General features: G+C 41.2%; 1 protein-coding gene across 2 annotated transcripts in view; it reads left to right on the top strand.

The window, feature by feature from the left end:
- The window catches only part of CFDP1 (craniofacial development protein 1), a 129,712-nt gene that overhangs the window by 5,018 nt on the left and 106,196 nt on the right, over positions 1 to 18,498 (top strand). The window contains exons 2-8 of one of the 2 annotated variants that reach the window (XM_068993004.1): positions 2,697 to 2,814; positions 3,782 to 3,998; positions 4,292 to 4,413; positions 5,636 to 6,610; positions 7,113 to 7,232; positions 10,988 to 11,107; positions 13,980 to 14,928. In XM_068993004.1, coding sequence (XP_068849105.1) covers positions 2,697 to 2,814; positions 3,782 to 3,998; positions 4,292 to 4,413; positions 5,636 to 6,610; positions 7,113 to 7,232; positions 10,988 to 11,107; positions 13,980 to 14,025 — 1,718 coding nt within the window. In that variant the 3' untranslated portion in view covers positions 14,026 to 14,928. Of the gene's footprint in view, positions 1 to 2,696; positions 2,815 to 3,781; positions 3,999 to 4,291; positions 4,414 to 5,635; positions 6,611 to 7,112; positions 7,233 to 10,987; positions 11,108 to 13,979; positions 14,929 to 18,498 lie in introns of those variants that run through there. The other variant, XM_068993003.1, reaches the window with a different exon arrangement.

The following is an 18,498-nucleotide window of genomic DNA, read 5'->3' as shown; positions in this document are numbered from 1 at the left end:
CCACTTGTAATCCAGTTGCAATAATCAAGCGACCAAAGAAGCCAGAACTGATTCAGTGAGCTCTTTGCGGTTTCATTGTACTGACCATGCATGCTTATGTATGGATTAATCTTTGAGACAAGCATGTGGTACTGGTAGGATCAGCCAGGTAGAGGGAAAAAAGATAAATGTTTCAATTCTGTGAGAGTTGGAAAATAAGGCTGAGCCCTAAAAAATTGGTGCTTTCGAACTGTGGTGCTGGAGAAGACTCTCTTGAGTCCCTTGGACTGCAAGGAAATGAAACCAGTCAATCCTGACTACTCACTAAAAGTACTGATGCTGAAGCTGAACCCCCAATACTTTGGCCACCTGGTGCGATCAGCTGACTCATTGGAAAAGACCCTGATGCTGAGAAGATTGAGGCAGGAGAAGAGGGCAACAGGGTGAGATGGTTGGATGACATCATCAATTCAATGGATATGAACTTGGGCAAACTCGAGAGATGGTGAAAGACAGGGAGGGCTGCTGTGCTGCAGTCCATGGTGTCACAAAACACTGGACAGGACTTGGTGACTGAACAACTAGAGTGATATTGCTTCTATTCTGTTTCAGTAAACAGAGCTAGAAAATACCTTAAAAAGGGCTCTAAATTTTAAATTCAGTTTTAGCATTTGTTTTCACTTAATTTCATTAAGGTGGTTTTATAATTGTGTGTCATTTCTAATGTGCTGAAGGTCTATATTCCTAATATGATTAGCAGAACAACTTCCTTGCTTTTACCTGTAATACAAAAGAAATACTTTCAAAATACCAACACTGTTATTACTAATAGGAATAGAACATTTTTTTGTCCTAGAATGCATTTTGCTAAGGGTATGCAGTCAAAATACTGTAAAGCCCGTGGAGACGTTAGTCTCCAATGCCCTTTCTTAGTGTGTTGTGTTATCATTTTGATGATTATGTTTGTTTATTTAAACTTTGCTTAATTTAAGGGATTTTCTGAATTCTACAGAGAGATAAACAGAGAACTCTTGCTTCTGTCCCTGCCTATCCCACTGTGTTCTCCTGTGTTCTGTTGACGCTTACCGGTAGTGATTTTCCTTAGTTTTCTGTTTTTCCTTGTAGTTTTGCCTTTTTATACTCTATTTATATTCAGTTCAGTTCAATTATGTCTGACTCTTTGTGACCCCATGGACTTCCTGTCCATCACCAACTCCCGGAGTTTACTCAAAAACTCATGTGCATTTGCTGTCTAGGATACCAACTTTGATTTAGTTTTAGAACCCGTGTATTGACTATTCTGTTGACCTCAAATGCTCATTTCACAGATTTTCCTATGGCTAGCTCATTCTCATCATCTTTGTTTTGTTGGTTTTTTTTTCTTCCCCTAAACTGCTGTCATGTTGGTAGTTTTTAAGAGTTTTCTAATAGTTTTTTTCTAATTAATTTTTTTCAGTCATCCTTTTTTTGTGGATGCCTCTGAGGAGATTTAATTATATAGGGTGTTTTTTTCCCCCCTTTTTTTGTTTCCTCTGATTTCCTTTCTGTTTGTTTTCAGTTTGCCTTTGACATTAGAGGCTTTCCTCGAGTGTTTGGTGGTCCTAGTTCGGCGTGAGTTAAACATTTAAAAACTAAATGAATCTGGAGAAATATTCAAAATACCACTCTTTGTAATGGTCTCAAACCAAATGTCCATAACGCAGGAATGGATAATTGTGGTATAGTCATAAAATGAAATAATATTTAGGGATGACAGTGAATAAGCTACAGCTCCATGTAAAGAAGCATGACTTAGAATGTTGAGTGGAGGAAGCTGGAGGCAAGAGTACATATTGTAGGCTTTTTGCTTAAGACTCAAAAACAGATGAAACTACTCCTTGATGTTAGACTTGAGAATGTGGTTCCTTGTGGGATGTAGGTGGTGCCTGGTGATTGCAGCAGGGCCCAGGTGGCTTCTGCAGTGCTAGTCATGTTCTGTTTCTTCAGCTGGACCTAGTTATACAAGTGTGTTCCCTTTGTATAATTTCGTTGATTTCTATGTTATATTGTGTGCTTTGGGGTATATTATACTTTCTGTAAAAGCTTAAGTGAAGTAATAACAAAATCTGGTGGTTTGGTAGAATCTGTGTGTGTACCAGGATCTTTTGGTTGTTACCCATAGAATGTGGTCAGACTGGGCATCCAAACAATACTCTTGTTCGGGACCCTGAATGTCAGTGTCTGAAGATGGGAAATTGATGTGTTTCTTTCTGTTATGTCTAACTTGAAGTCTTTAAGCCTTTTTCTAAACCTCTTTTATTGATAAGACAAGGTATCTTTTGGTTAGTTTGAAAGATGTCCAAGATCAGGTGGAAACATCAGTTTCTTTTTGACAAGTACAGTAGTAGATTTGGAATTTCTGTTTATTCAGTCAGCATATACTGCTAAAGACTTGTGCAGCTGTGTCCTCATAGTGTGTGGAGCACAGCAGGGATTGCAGACATTAAGTATAAATGGAGTGAGTTCAGGAGAAAAATATGGACTGTCTTGGAGGCCTAGACTGGGGGAACGTAGCCTAGTCTTCAGAAACAAGGACAGCCCTCAGAAAATGATATTTTAGTCTGGTGAAGAACAAGGGAAAGTACTAGACTTTTTTTTTTTCTTAATGAAAATGAGTCATCTCAATGTGAAAATCCTTTATTCCTGTCTGTCTGACCACCCTGTTAACGTGATTTCAGGTGGAGAGTGTCATGAAGATGATATAAATGAATTAGTGAAGGAAGATGAAGTGGATGGCGAAGAAGAGACACAGAAAACCAAAGGGACAAAAAGAAAGGCTGAGAGCGTTCTGGCCAGGTGATGCTGCCCTCAAGGCCCTGAAGTCATGGGCTCTTGTTACAACCATTGAGATTGATGGGGTTGACCTGATGATATGTTTCTTGCTGCCAGTGTTTCTAACCTTTTTCTCATTGAGGGGAACATTTTGTGGTATTTTGGAATTACATTCTTATTCTCTGGAAAGCTTTAAAAATTCTTGAGCTTTAATTTTTTAAAAACTCGATGTGTAATTAATAAGTGCACCTGACTTAAAATGAATTTTCAATTAAAAATCTTTTTATTTGGCTGCACCGCTTGTGTGTGTCTTTGTACACATGTACATTTGTAAATCAGATCTGTCTTTTATTCTCTGATGTTTCTGTCTTCTGAGCATTGAAACAAAAAGTAGATTGTAAAAAAGTATTTTGAATATTACATGATTTCCTTGTAGCCAGAATAGTCTTAAGCATTTACTCTTTTAAGTCTTGAGCCCAGTGCTTTTGTCCTTGAGTTTTTCAGTATTCCATCTTTCCTATCTTCAGACAGAAGATACAAGTCTTCCCTGTACCTCACCCCCTCAGAACTCTAGGCAAAAGCAGTGTGTATAAATCTAAGATTCTCTTCAATCTCTGTCCTTCAAATGAAATGACTTTTAAAAAGTCACAAATAGCTGACATTTGTTTGTTCTTAGAGCTCTCTCTTTGAACCAGTTGATTTTGTAAGGTGATTTTGGGTGTTTTCTTGGTAAAAATAGCTGATCCTAACTTAGAACAGTATATTTGATTCTAAGTGTTTTAGGAAAATCCTTACAGTAGGAATCCAGTTCTTTTTATTCCTTCCACAAAATCACAGCTTATCTCTCCCCCTCACTGTATCATGCATGTTAATCACTAGTCCCCAATTTAAGAGTTTTCTTAGGTTTGCAGCATTATGTTTGGAATTCAGGAAGGGATAACAAATTATTTTGCCTGTTTGTCTTCTCTTCTTTGTGACTGTTGGTGATTAGGAAGAGAAAACAAGGTCGCCTCTCACTAGACCAAGAGGAGGAGGAGGATGCCAACAGGGAATCTGGAGGGAATATTAGTGAGAAGGAAGATGCAGCTGCAGAACAGGAAAAAGGCGCTGAGTCAGAGGATGCCAGGGCAAAGGAGGATGAAGTGCTGGCCAGCTCCGTCAGTGATGTAGAACCAAAATCAGAACTGCCTCCGAGTACACAAAGCAAAGTAAGTTTATAGGTGAATAGGATGAATGTTTCCTCATAAATGCCAGAAGTTCCCTAGGTAGATTTTCTCAATTTACAAACTAAGGTGTGAGGCTTCAGCAAAAATCAAGGTAGCTGCCTTTTAATAGTAACTCTACTAAGTGAAAAGCAAAGCTTTCTCTGTGAGAGAAAATCAGTTTTCAGTGAGTACTTAAAGATGGAAATACATGTTAAGACTAGCCGGAAACAATATATTTGCATGGATCTTTCAGTTTTCATCCAAATATGAAACTTACTACATTTTCTTTTTCATAGACAGGAGAGGAGACTGAAGAGACAAGTGCAAGTCATGTGGTCAAAGCGGAAGAGCTAGAGAAACCTAAAGAAGCAGAAGAAGTTAAACTCACCAAATCACCTCTTGCTGGTGAAGAAGTCAGGTAACGTGACAAAACTAGTTCTTTAAAACAGCACATCTCTCTTTCACTATGTCTCTTGTTTACTACTAATTGCTGTATTCGTTGGCTGCCCTGGTCTTCCTTACTGCACTCGGGCTTTGTCTGGTTGGGGTGGGCAGGGGCTCCTCTCTGGTGCGGTGTGCGGCCTTCTCTCTGTGGCGGCTCCTCTGAGGCAAAGCTCTGGCTATAGAGCGCAGTCTTAGTAGTTGTGGCGCACGGGCTTAGTTGCTCTGCAGCGTGTGGTATCTTCCTAGACCAGGGTTCAAACTGCTGTCCCCTGCATTGCACGGAGGATTCTTAACCCTGGACCACCTAAAAAGAAACATCTTTCTCAATGGTGTTAGATATCTGTTCTCATTCCAACCTCTTTTAATGTTTTGAAAGACTTAACACTTGAACTCAAGGAAAACAGTACTTCAGTCTTTGCAACCCTATGGATTGTAGCCCGCCAGGCTCCACTGTCCATGGGATTCTCCAGGCAAGAATACTGGAGTGGGCTGCCATGTCCTCCTCCAGGGATCTTCCTGACCCAGGGATCGAGCCCGAGTCACTTATGTTTCCCGCGTTGGCAGGGCCGATTCCACCTTGGAAGCCCCAAGGGAAACAGTGGCTCCTGTGTCAGGGTACATGAGAATGGTCCTTTCACAGATGGTAATAGTTTGAGGGTAGTATGATATGGTTGACTGAATGGAAACAAGAAAATGTAAGAGTTAAGCATTAAATACTTGGTTCAACTTAAATTTTTGCTGTGCATGGTGACTTTAGCTATTTCTCCCTTTATAACTTCCTTTAACTTTGAAGTATAAGCCCCAATAAAACCTTTGAAGTCAGGTCACAAATAAAAGTACTAGGAGAAAAGTTTGATTCTTACACTATTTTCTCATCTTACTGTTATTTTTTTCTGTTGATTCATAGGTTTTTTTTTTTTTTTTACTAGTTTAGAAAAACAATAAAAGCTTAATACTCTTGATTGTCGTGGATGAGAGGCACATACCTAGAGTTTCCTCCTGCTCATTTGTTTAAACTTATGAGAATAGATCTGTAAGGTAGAGCTACATGAGAACAGATGAAGTTCCTGCCAGCTTGATGGGATTACAAGAGTTGGACACTAGTTAGGGCCTAAACAACAACTCCTTTCCCAATTTTGAACCCATCTGTTGTTCTGTGTCCATCCAATTCTAATTATTTCTTGATCCACATGCAGGTTTCTTACACAGCAGGGAAGGCTGTCTGGCAGGACATCGGAAGATGAGCCCCGCAGGTCCGAAGGTGTTCAACATGCTACTGGCGAAGAGCGGAGGGCCGATACTAACACCTCCAGTAAGAATGAAGCCGCTGGGCCAAAGTGGAAAGGACAGCCAGCTGTCGATGTGTCTGGTGACGAAAGTAAACTCCGATGCTGTAAAGAAGAATACTGCATAGGAACCTGGAATGTTAGATCTATGAATCCAGGTAAATTGGATGTGGTGAAGCAGGAGATGGAAAGAATAAACATCGACATCTTAGGAATCAGTGAACTAAAATGGACAGGAATGGGCGAATTGAATTCAGATGACCATTATATCTATTACTGTGGGCAACAATCCCTTAGAAGAAATGGAGTCGCCCTTATAGTCAACAAAAGAGTCCGAAATGCAATAATTGGGTGCAATCTGAAAAACGACAGGATGATTTCAGTTCGTTTCCAAGGCAAACCATTCAACCTCACAGTAATCCAAGTCTATGCCCCAACTCCTTATGCTGAAGAAGGTGAAGTTTACCGGTTCTATGAAGACCTACAACACCTTCTGGAAATTACACCGAAAATAGATGTCCTTTTCATCATAGGGGATTGGAATGCAAAAGTGGGAAGTCAAGAGATACCTGGAATAACAGGCCGGTTTGGCCTTGGAATGCAAAATGAAGCAGGGCGAAGGCTAATAGAGTTTTGTCACCACAACAGGCTGGTCATAACAAACACCCTTTTCCAACAACCTAGTAGACGTCTCTACACATGGACATCACCAGATGGTCGATACCGAGATCAGATTGATTATATTATTTGTCGCCAAAGATGGAGAAGCTCTGTACAGTCAGCAAAAACAAGACCTGGAGCTGACTGTGGCTCAGATCATAAGCTCCTTATTGCAAAGTTCAGGCTTAAGTTGAAGATAATACCAAAAACGACTCGGCCTTTCAGGTATGACCTAAATCAAATACCTTGTGATTATACAGTGGAGGTGACAGATAGATTCATGAGATTAAGAGAATAGAGGGGCACAGAAATTAAGCCTGATAGAGAGTAGAACCAGATTTTGGGTGGTCTTGAATGTGAGGTTCAGCAGTTTGTATTTTACGCTCTGAGTTAATACTGATCCATCACAAGAACTTAGGTAGGGGAGTAACAATGTTTTTTTTGTTTCTTTGTTTGAAGTCATCCTTTGAGGTCAAAGCAGTGGTAGCCAGTGAAGATATTTCATTTTATTTTTGGTTGCCCTGGGTCTTCATTGCTATTCATTGTCTTTGGTCTTTGCAGAGAGGGACTATTCTCTAGAACTGTTAGAGTGAACTTTAATCATGAAGTTTTAGCAGCTAGAATTTACAGAAATCCCAGTGGTTTTTTTCTTGTTACTTATGCCCTTTTCTTAGATTTTGTTTCTTTTTATTCTCTTGTAAACTTGGTATCTCCTTCCTTGGTGCAGAGTGACTAATGAAGAGGATGCCACAAATGAAGAACCAAAATCCGTCTTAAAGCAGAATGAGAAAGAAAAACCTGAGGCTAACGTCCCTTCAACTGTGTCCTCAGTTCCTGGTGGGTCAGGGTGAGTAGTCTAGCCTCAGGCCCAGGCATACCTGAGATGTTGGAGAAGATGTCTTGAGTACAGTGGCGCCCTTTACCTATACCTGTTAGTACTCTTTTTCCTGTTTTTCATCTCCCAAACTCTTTTTATTGGAAAAATACTGGAGAATGTCCTCTTTAAAAAAAAATACTTTTTTGAAACAAATATATACATGAGGTCTAGGAATCAGAAGATGCAACAGTGGACAGGAATCCTGAAGGCGTCCTGAGGGTGACAGCAGCGGAGACCTAGGCCAAGAGAACACCGAACCCACATTGTTAGAGAAGAGTCCAGGAGTCTGCAAGAAGACACTCTTAACAAAACACCAAAGTACTTGAAGCTTTTGAAGAGATTTATATAATGAAGGAAGTGGTTAGATTTGTATTACTATTAAGTGCATAGAGGTGAGTGACTTGCCTGGTGGCTCAGACTGTAAAGAATCTGCCTGCAATGCTGGAGACCCACATTCGATCCCTGGGTTTGAGAAGATGCCTGGAGAAGGGATGGCTACCCAGTCCAGTATTCTTGCCTGGAGAATTCCACGAATAGACCATGAAATCACAAAGAGTTGGACACACCTGAGCAATTTAACACTAAGTACGTAGGACATGCAACCGATGTGAAAACACCAGATTATTTCCCATAGGGAAAACAACACACTGGAAAGACGTAATATATGGTTTACCTATTTCATATTCAGTTGCTAAGTTGTGTCCAACTCTTTGTGACCTCATGGATTGTAGCCTGCTAGGCTCCTCTGTCCACGGAGTTTCCAGGGAAGAATACTGGAGTGGGTTGCTATTTCCTTCTCCAGGAGACTGCTTTCCTGAGAGAAGGAATTCTGCTGCTGTTCTGCCTTTCTTGAAATACTTGCCAATTAGGGAGGGTGCAGAATTAAATTAACCATAGGTTTCTTGTTTGATTCTGAGAAAATTCCTGGTTCACAGTGTTGACACAGAGCTGAATGTACAGAAGACTTCACGTTTAAAAAGTAAGTTTTGAATGAAAATGTCAGCAGTTCATCATAATTATAAGAAAGATTTGGTCTTAGTACCTGCTTCTACCTGTAAGAATCTCATCGGAACAGAAAAAGGTCAAAACAGACTTAGAAATAATTTTATTAACACACAGTCAAGAACTTAATAGTTTTTCTCCCTTCGTATTTTCCATAGTACATGAGAATTCTTTCTTTGGAGGAAGGAAAACTTAACTTTCTTCTTAACCTACATGTAAGAAGTAAAGCTGACAGTTAAGTAGGAGGAGTCAGGGGTCTCTCCTGGAGAGCGGTGAACATGGACCACTCCCATCACTGCACTGATCACCTGTGACTCCTGAGCAGAGCTCGCTCTTTCTTCGTGGGGGTTGGGGTGGAACGAGTCACCTATAGGGCTTCACTGATCTTTTAGTCGGTTTGTTGCTTCACTCTTTCATCCCAAAGCAATGAAGTTTTGTGTTTTTACATTAAAAAAAATAAATCGCTTCTCCTGTCAGGTTATGAGTTTGTTCAGCACAGGCCCTCCTTATCTTTGCACCCCTGACTCCAAGCAACACTGTACACTGCTGCTTATTATACCAAATGGAAACCCTGAGAAAGAGGTTTGAGTGCAGGTCATTCATGTGAGAAGTGATTCATGGGAATCTGAGACGGGAGGTGAAAGGGTGAGGGAAGGTAGCCAGGGCAGGGTGTGCTTTCCAGCTGCTGCTGGTGGTGGCTGCTACTCTGTCCTGTTGGGGGACTCGGCAGGGGTGAGGAGGTTGGCGCGATGTGATCCTCCAGCTCCCTGCCATGCTCGCTCAGCTGCTTCCATGGCACGCAGGCCGTGGCCGGAGGTGTTTGCAGTGATGCTCTCCTCAGGGTGTCGTGGCGGTGAGTGCAGGGACATGAGGAAGGGCTGTGTTCACATCTGCTCCGTACTCTCTATCTGCTTCTTCATCCAGACATTTGTCTCCCACCGGAGCAGCTAGGTGGTGGAAGTCGTGTAGTAGTTACCCAGGAATCTAAGGAACGAGACTTGAGTGCTTGCTACTACAGTGGAAATGGGGTAAACATCAGGGAAGGCGGCTCTGAGAGGAGCAGAGTAACGGGAGCAGAGTTCTCCAGACTGACCTTATTAATAATCTAGGACAGTACTTTTGAAGCTGTTGTTGGCAATGTTTAAGAGAAGTGAAACAAAAAAATGTCAGAACTAGAATTGTTCTCAGTGTTCCAATGAATTTAATCTTTAATTTTCATTAAACCTTTTTTTACTCAGTTAATCTTTTCCAGTAAAGTTTTCCAACTTAAGTTCTTTTGATACATATAAATTAGAGAAGACTCTTCGAGTTTGTACTTAATGCTGTTAGTAACACTGAGCCATCAGAAGAGCTTGAGTAGGATTAGCAGATTGTTTCACCGCTTGAAGTCATCCTTCAAGATTAAAGCAGTCTTTCCCAGTGAAAATTCGTGGGTTTTTTCCGATGTATTTATTTATTTTTTGGTGTGCAGGGTCTTCATTGCTACTTTCTCTAGTTGAGGACTTCAACTAGACTGTAATTGTAGCGCTTGAGTTCCTCGTGGCGGCGGCTTCTCTTGCGAGTGACTAACACTTTCTCTTGTTGCGGAGCACAGGCTCTAGGCGTGTGGGCTTCCGTAGTTGCGGCTCTTGGGCTCAGTAGTTAGGATCCATGGGCTTAGCTACTCTGTGGCACCTTCCTGAATCAGGGCTCCAGCTCATGTTCCCTGCATTGGTAGGTGTGTTCCCATCTACTCTACCGCCAGGGAAGTCCCTGCCCGCGAGGGTCCTTAGTGTAAGCCTTGGACTGCTTGTTTTGTGCCACTTGTGTGTGTGACAGTACTGAGTGCAGGACTTAGAGCGTTCTCAGCAAGGAAATTCGGGTCTTGTCTCCAGGTGCCTGGAGGGGAGAAGAGAAGAGATGAGAACTTTTATTTTTGGAAATCTGGAATTTATAGGATTGTCTCATAATTCTGAATGACCTTTTTGATCACTCAGGATAACACAATGATCATAATCTTGGATCGTCCGACACACAGATTGGCATTTAAACGGAATTCTCAGATGTTTTTATTGACTTGGGAAACCCACACATAAGGCATTTCCCCTCTTTATCTGAAATTTCTGGCATCATTCATATCTTTATTTGATGTTTTAGGAGTCAGTTTTGTTGAGAACCTTTCTTTCCTGTTTGAAATTGGACGAGATTCTAAATTGTGTAACTTTCTTCAACTTCTAAATCACTACCTGTGTGGCCAATTTTAAGGAATTTTGTTTCATCGTTGGGTTTTTTTTAGATATAGAACAGGAGCCTTTAGAGTATTCCCAATTGTTTATACTGTAGCTTTTCTCCTTGAAATAATGCCAGTGTGTTTCTTCCAATTACTCCACGTCCCTGTTCCCACTTTGACTTAAGCGTGAGCACTAATGTGCACGTGAGGTGCAGTGGGAGAGCCCTTCAGTCCTCACATCAGTGACATGTGTGGGCTGTGATTCAGTGGTGACTGTCATGTGACAGACACGAGGGGATTTTATAAAGATGTCAGACTTCCATCTGCTGTTGTTTCATTTGTTAAATTAATAAGGGGAATTTGTCTAGAAGTGTTACAGTAAACTTTAATCATAAGATTCAGCAGTCAGAATTTCCAGAAAGCCCGGTGTTTATCCTTGTTATTTGGGCCCTTTTAAAAGATTTTATTTCTTTTTATACCTCTTGTAAACTTGGTGTCTCCTTCCTTTGTGCAGCGTGACTAAGGAAGTGGGTGAAACATCTCAAGAAGCGAAATCTGTGTTCAAGCAAGATGAGAAAGACAAACCTCAAGCTGATGTCCCTGCAGCGGTGCCATCGCTTCCTGCTGGGTCAGGGTGAGTAGTCTAGGCTCAGGTCCAGGTGTGCCTGCCACGTTGGAGAAGTTGTTTTCAGTACAAGGACATCATTTACCTGTAGCTCTTGTGACTCCTTTCCTGAGAGAAGGAATTCTGCTGTTCTGTCTTTGCTGAAATACTTGTCAAAATGGAGGATGCAGAGAACAGTTAGCCATAGGTTTCTTGTTTGATTCTGATAAAAGTCCTGATTCACAGAGTTGGCTGCAGAGCTCAACATGTAGTAGACTTCGTGTTTAACATGTATTTTTAAATGAAAACATTAGTAATTTATCATGATCTGTAGTAAAGATTTGGGTTGAGTACTTTCTTTGACACCTGAGTATTTCATTAGCACAAAAAAAGGTTAAAGGTAACTTCCAAATAATTAACACAGTCTCAAGAACAGAATAGTTTTTCTCCCTTCATATTTTCTGTCATATATGAGTTATTTTGAGCTGAATAGTAGAATTTTTTCTTCGCAGGCAGTAAACATTTTTTTCCTTCGTAACCTGTATCTAAGAAGTAAAGCAAATAGTTAAGTATGGGGAGTCTCAGGGCACTAGCCTCCAGGGAAGTGGACATGGACGGCACCTATCACACCCCTTATCACCCGACTTCTGGGTAGAGCTCTCTTGTATTGGAGGTAAAGCAAGTCACCTATAACAGCTTCGCTGACCCTTCAGTTAGTTTGTTGCCTCATCCTCACCCCCAGCCCCCAGAACAGTATAGTTTTGTTTTGAGTTTTTTACATTAAAAAAAAAAATCATTGGCTTTCCTGTCAGTTTATCAGTTTTTATAGGACAGACCTTCCTCTTCATTGCAGTTCTGGTTCCAAACAACACTGTGTACTCTGGTGTGCTTTGATCCAAATGCACACCCTGAGATGAAGGTTTGAGTGCAGGTTGTTAGTTTGAGAGGTGATTCCTGGAAGCCCGAGCAGGGAGGTGAACGGGTGAGGGAAGGTAGCCAGGGCGGGGTGTGCTTTCCAGCCGCTGCTTCTGGTGGCTGCTACTCTGTCCTGTTTGGGGACTCGGCAGGGGTGAGGAGGTTGGGGCTGTGTGATCCTCCAGCTCCCTGCCATGCTCGCTCAGCTGCTTCCATGGCACTCAGGCCGTGGCCGGAGGTGTTTGCAGTGACGCTCTCCTCAGGGTGTCGTGGCCGTGAGTGCAGGGACGTGAGGAAGGGCTGTGTTCACATCTGCTCCGTACTTTTTTTTTTAACTTTCATTTATTTCCCTGTGCCGAGTCTTAGTTGTGACACATAGGATCTAGTTCCCCGACCAGGGATCTGCATTGGGAGCCCTGAGTTTTAACCACTGGAGCACCAGGTGGTGGAAGTCATGCAACAGTTACACAGGAACCTAAGAAGGAATGGGATTTGAGTGCTTGCCACCATAGTGGAAGTGAGGGAAACGCCGAGGAAGGCAGCTGTGAGAGGAGCAGAGTCCTCCATACTGACTGTCGCTGCCCTAGGCCAGTATTTTTTAAGCTGTCATTTGCAGTCCTCATTTAAGATAAATGAAATAGAATGAAACGTGTTCTAACCATGGGGCTGGCCAAGGCATTCCCTATTTCAATTGTTAATGTGCTTGTACAGGGAACAACATAAACTGTGTTTTGTGAGGACTGAAGATGCTGTTGGCTGAAATAACATGCCTTTATCCTTCTAATCATTATATTGTTTGAAAAAGATTCTCTTCAGACCAGTGGCTTTCAAACTTTATTGATCGCCACTCACAATAAGAGTATGTGTTATTAGGGGAAAAAAAAAAAAGAGTATGTGTTATTAGTACTTCGTGTACTCGTCATGTAGGTTTGTATGATGAACTCTGTGTCCATTACTGTGTAATTATTTAGTATGTGTTATTTGAAAAAATGTTATGACCCATTGAATTGATTGCAAAATCTGTTACAACCTATATTTTAGAAATACTGCTTTAGACTACATATACAGCATTAGCATTCTTTGGGCTTAATTGTGGTTTCCAAGCCTTGTTTCTGGTATTACTAAACAGTGTCTGTTGGCTTTATTGTATGTGTTACTGTGTTACTATGAAAGTTACTTTCTGGATAAGTATTAGACTGAAAGGCAGAGATTCTTCTGCCTTAGGTGTCTAGCACAGATAGTTTCAGTTGGCATAATTTTTACTTCTAGCTTCCTTGAGTGCTTTTAAAATAATCCCTGTTGATGCTTAGACATTCTACTTGGAGACAGCATGTTCCAGAAAATACTATTACCACAATTCTGAAGATAAGCAGAGGAACAAGTGACAGCCTGGCAAGTTCACCTTGTTCAAGTCACTCATGAAAATCGTCTCACTGTATTCTATATTAATGCTTTTGTTTCTTAGAGCTAATAGCCTTTCAAAAATAAGAAATCTGCTATGTTTTAGGGAAACCCAGCAGGAAACAGATGGCATCTTCGTATTACGCTATCTTGAGGAGAGTTTAATAACTCACAATGTAATGAAAAATCACAGGGCTAGGGAGAGTGTGGTATCCCTAGCTAGTAGTAATGAGGCTCCATCACCACCCCTAGACCTGAGGGCCACAGCAGGGAGCAGTCTATGACAGTGGCGATAGAGAGGGCTTCGTCTTAGGAGTTGAACCTCACTTGAATGATGGACCATCCAGGGAGAAGCCAGGGGAATAAATATCCAATCCTCCTTCCACCCCACCTTTTGCTAGAGACTCCATTGGCCACTGAGGCTCTTGAAAATTTAATTTTCAGATATGCCTTGCAATGTGCCCTTTACATTTTCCTTCAAGAGAATTTATATCCTTAGAGAGAATTAAATATCAGAGCTTTTTAAATCCCAGTTGTAGCTCTTTTGATTTTTCTTTTAATCCCTAACTTTCTTTTTCATTTAAAGGCCTGAAAAACGTGACCTTGAAAAGAAAAAGGATTGCAACAATTAAGTATCTGACCTTGTCCTTAACCACCTAATCTGGTTTGTATAAAATAGAGTTGTTAACCTGTTTTTGTTACCTTTTTCTGTTTTGTTATCTGTTAACAAAACAAAATTGTTATTGTTAGCTGTTTTGAAAATAATTTTGGCAATTAAATCTGACATTTTTAAAGGGGCGTTTTCATTGTGAGTGTAAGGCTACCTGCCCATGACTTCACGTACAGTGCTGTTTGATTTAAAGCAATATGCACTCTGGCTTCTGATTGAAAATAGCCAGGAGAACCAATTTTCCAGGGGTAGTCACAGAAGAAAAGTACAAAGGATCACAAAAAAGTAATTGGACTTTTTTTTAAACTAATAGAAAAACTTGAGTTGTGTTGTTTTTTTTTTTAACTTAGTGAAGACTCTTGAGAGACCCTTGGACTGTAGTGAGAACAAAAGAGTTAGTCCTAAAGGAAATCAACTCTGAATATTCAATGGTAGGACTGTTGCTTAAGCTCCAGTAGTTTGGCCACCTGATGCAGAGTGCTGACTCATTGAAAAATACTCACACTGGGAAAGATTGAAGGCAGAAGAGGTCGGCAGAAGACGAGATGGTTTGATACTATTACCGACTCAATGAACATGAATTTGACCAAACTCCAGGACGAAATGGAGCACAAAGGAGCCTCGGGAGCTGCAGTCCATGGGGTCACAGAGTCTGACATGACTTAACAATCGAACAGCAATTCAACATATATCTTTAACTGTATTTCCTTTATGTTCGACTTAACTAGTTTATGGTAAAATTCTTGTCCAAAGATGTGATTTAACTCTGCTCTATAGGCTGTATGTTAGCATCCAGAAGCTTTTGTATGATTATACACTGGGATTGCTGAAAGCTGATAAAGTTTGTGAAATAAATGTATCATTTCAACACTGAGTCCACATGAAGCTTCATGGTGTTCTGTGACATAAATCATCTTCTACTTTGCCGTTTTTTAGCAGATTAGATTGTCTGGTTTGGTTAGTTTACCCCATTGTCACAGTTGAACACAACTGCTATAATTCCAGTCATTGCAGACAGATACTCAGTGTCTGGCAGGAACTACCCATCCATTCTCTAATACTTTGTTTTAGTTTAGGTATAATATACACTATACTACACAAATCTTGAATGTGTGTCTTGATGAATTTGTATGTATTTATACACTATACGAAGTGGTAGCAGTTAGATCAAGATACAGAATGTTTCTCTACCAGGCTCCTCCATCCATGGGATTCTCCAGGCAAGAGTACTGCAGTGGTTTCCCATTTCCTCCAGGGGATCTTCCTGACCCAGGGATTGAACCCAGGTTTCCCACATTGCAGGCAGACGCTTTAACCTCTGAGCCACCAGGGAAGCCCCATACACTATACGAAGTGGTAGCAGTTAGATCAAGATACAGAATGTTTCTAGGACCCCAGAGTGATGCAGAGCTCAGCTGCTGCTGCTGCTGCTAAGTCGCTTCAGTCGTGTCCGACTCTGTGCGGCCCCATAGACGGCAGCCCACCAGGCTCCCCCGTCCCTGGGATTCTCCAGGCAAGAACACTAGTGGGTTGCCATTTCCTTCTCCAATGCGTGAAAGAAGTCACTCAGTCCTACAGTCAGCGACCCCATTGATTGCAGCCTTCCAGGCTCCTCCATCCATGGGATTTTCCAGGCAAGAGTACTGGAGTGGAGTGCCTAGAAGCCTCCAATATCTGATGTATCCCAAGAGAGGAGAATCTTTTCAGTTTCCAAAATGTGATAACCCAAGATTGGACAGTGGGAAGAAACTGGGGAATGAGAGCAGGAAGGATCCCGTAAATTATTGCCAAGACAACACAGTAATAATTAACCGGGAAACTTGGGGATTGGGATTTTATTGTGGCCAACTGGAGACCTTTCTTTAAAGGGATTCCTCAGTTTCAGCCTATTTCTGCTTGGTGGGATTATGTGCCCAGTCTTGGCAGATTCTCTACTTTTTCAAAGGAAGTTGGAAATCTAGATTATGTGTGATCTCTCAGTTTTTAAGTGCTGGTATATTGAGTGTTCCCCATACCAACCAGCAATTCTTGGACAACAGCACGGTGCCCAGCAATTGAACTCAATTCTGACTCTACCCAGACAGCACCGGATTCCACCTGTTAAGTACTTAGTCCTACCAGACCAACCTGCATTCCAGAAAACAGTTGCAAGTCCCAGTTGTTACCTGTGCTTCTGACTGATTGACTATAAGTTGGGTTCTATTAATTTGTTAGACTGACTCATAGAACTCAGGCATTTTACTTACTAGATCACTGGTTTATCATAAGGATATAACTCAGGGAACATCCAGATGGAAGAGATGCATAGGGCTATGCATGGGGAAGGAGTGTGGAGCTTCCATGACCTCTCCACAAGCACAGTTCTTCCTGAATTTTCACATGGTCACCAACTGGGAATCTCTCAACCCTATCCTTTGGGTTCTATGGAGACATCATTACATATACATGATTCATTAAATCACTGGCTACTGGGGAGGGATTCAGCTTGCAACAACACTGTACCTCCCCAGAGGTGGGGCAGAGGAGGGCTGTAGGGGGCTTGGGAACTGAAAGTTCAATCCTGTAATCACAAGGTTGGCTCTCCTGGCAACCAGCACCTATCCTTTGCTTCTAAAAGTCACCTTCATACAACACAAAGCACCTTGATCACTCTATTTCAGAAATTCCAGGGTTTTGGAAGATAACGAGCCAGAAACTGGATGAAGACCGAGTATATGAGAAATTTTGGTCATCTCAATGACCAAATGTGTATTTCTTCAAAATCATAATAAAAAGCTGGTGACCTATTTTAATTCATGGAAAATGCTTTTCAAGTCCAAAAGTATATGTCTTTAAGCTGGATTTGGCCTGCTAACCAATTTTGGACCTCCTTACTAAACAATTTAACACGATAGAAAATAGTTCCTTGGTTACCCTTAAAGTGGTCAGAATCTGAACAAATGTATGGGGTGCTGGTAAGCTGTGAAGAGGAGAGGGAGAAGCAGGGTGATGGAGGAGAGAGACTGCTGAAGAACTCTGGGATAGCCTTTTCCCTAGACTCAGATCCCAGGGATGGGGCAAAAGGCTACATCCCAGTTTGTCATCACTGGGTTTAACTATGCTGTCCAAGGGAAATGAGACAGAATGGTCAACTCTCAAATATTGGGTCTTAATTGTACATCTATTTTTCTATTCTCACATAAGAAAGATTTATTGAAATGAGTCATAGACTTTTAAGAACTAAAGCAATAAATCTCTTAGAAGAATACAGGAGTAAGTTTTGTGATGTTGGGTTAGACAAAGGTACATTAGATACAACCCCCCAAAGCACGAGGGACATTAGAAACCAGGTAGACAGAACTTCATAAAAATTAAAAAATTTTATGCTTAAAAGGATGCCATTAATGTGAAAAGATACCCACAGAATAGGAGGATTACTGCCTCCCAGAGTTGCAGTATACAAAATTTTTAATCTGAGAGAATGAGAAGCATTACATATGGTAGTACTTCTATATGTATTAGCTTGAAGGAAATGGTGTGGATGATGTTCGATTTCTAGAATACAGCTTATCCTTGTAATTATGTCTGTACAAAAATACAGGGTTGAGTTCCTGTATGTTTCTGAGAATCTAGGTTTTTGTCAACTAATGAGTACATAACCTTGTTTTACCTGTGTTTCTGTTCAAAGATACAATTGAATGTATCATTTTTATAAACGATATATACAGTATTTATAATGAAACGTTTCAATGAGTATTACTGTGTTATGAGTAACAGTGAGATTGTGTACCTTAATTCTCCCCTAAGTCATACATAAACACATACTAGTCTGTATAGTCATGCATATAAAGTCCTGGGAAGTGAAAAATAAAGCATTTAAAGTTTTATAAAAGCATTACCTAATATTTTCCTATTGATGGAGCTAAAGGCTGTACAGTGATGCAGTGCACACTATGGTCAAACCTCTCCTCTCCACTCATGACCCAGATAACCACGATGGTGTGATCATTCACCTGAAGCCAGACATCCTGAAATGTGAAGTCAAGTGGGCCTTAGGAAGCATCACTTTGAACAAAGCTAGTGGAGGTGATGGAATTCCAGTTGAGCTATGAAAGTGCTATGGAAAGATGATGCTGTGAAAATGCACTCAATATGGTCAAAACCCCACCTTGTTTTGCCATCTTGGCCAATCTTTGTTGGTGGGTTCTATTGCTTTCTGTGCCTAAATTTCCTCCACGTCTTAACCTCATGTCATCAAAGTCTTCACTTATTTGCCCTGTGATATGTTTTTTGGGTTCCCACAAAACCAAAGGACAGATGAGGAAGAGGGATGCAGGTTTACATCTGTCAGTTCAACCTCAGAAGTTTGGCTTCACCACTTGTGGGTGGAGTTGGCACTTTTCCCTCCTAAACTGGCTCCAGAAACTGGATTAGCCCTGTCTGCTTGGTTTTTGCC

Source organism: Capricornis sumatraensis, chromosome 20 (assembly GCF_032405125.1).
Source record: "Capricornis sumatraensis isolate serow.1 chromosome 20, serow.2, whole genome shotgun sequence".
NCBI classification, from domain to species: domain Eukaryota; kingdom Metazoa; phylum Chordata; class Mammalia; order Artiodactyla; family Bovidae; genus Capricornis; species Capricornis sumatraensis.
The sequence above is the reverse complement of the archived record's forward strand: the minus strand, read 5'-3'. Positions and strand labels throughout refer to the sequence as shown.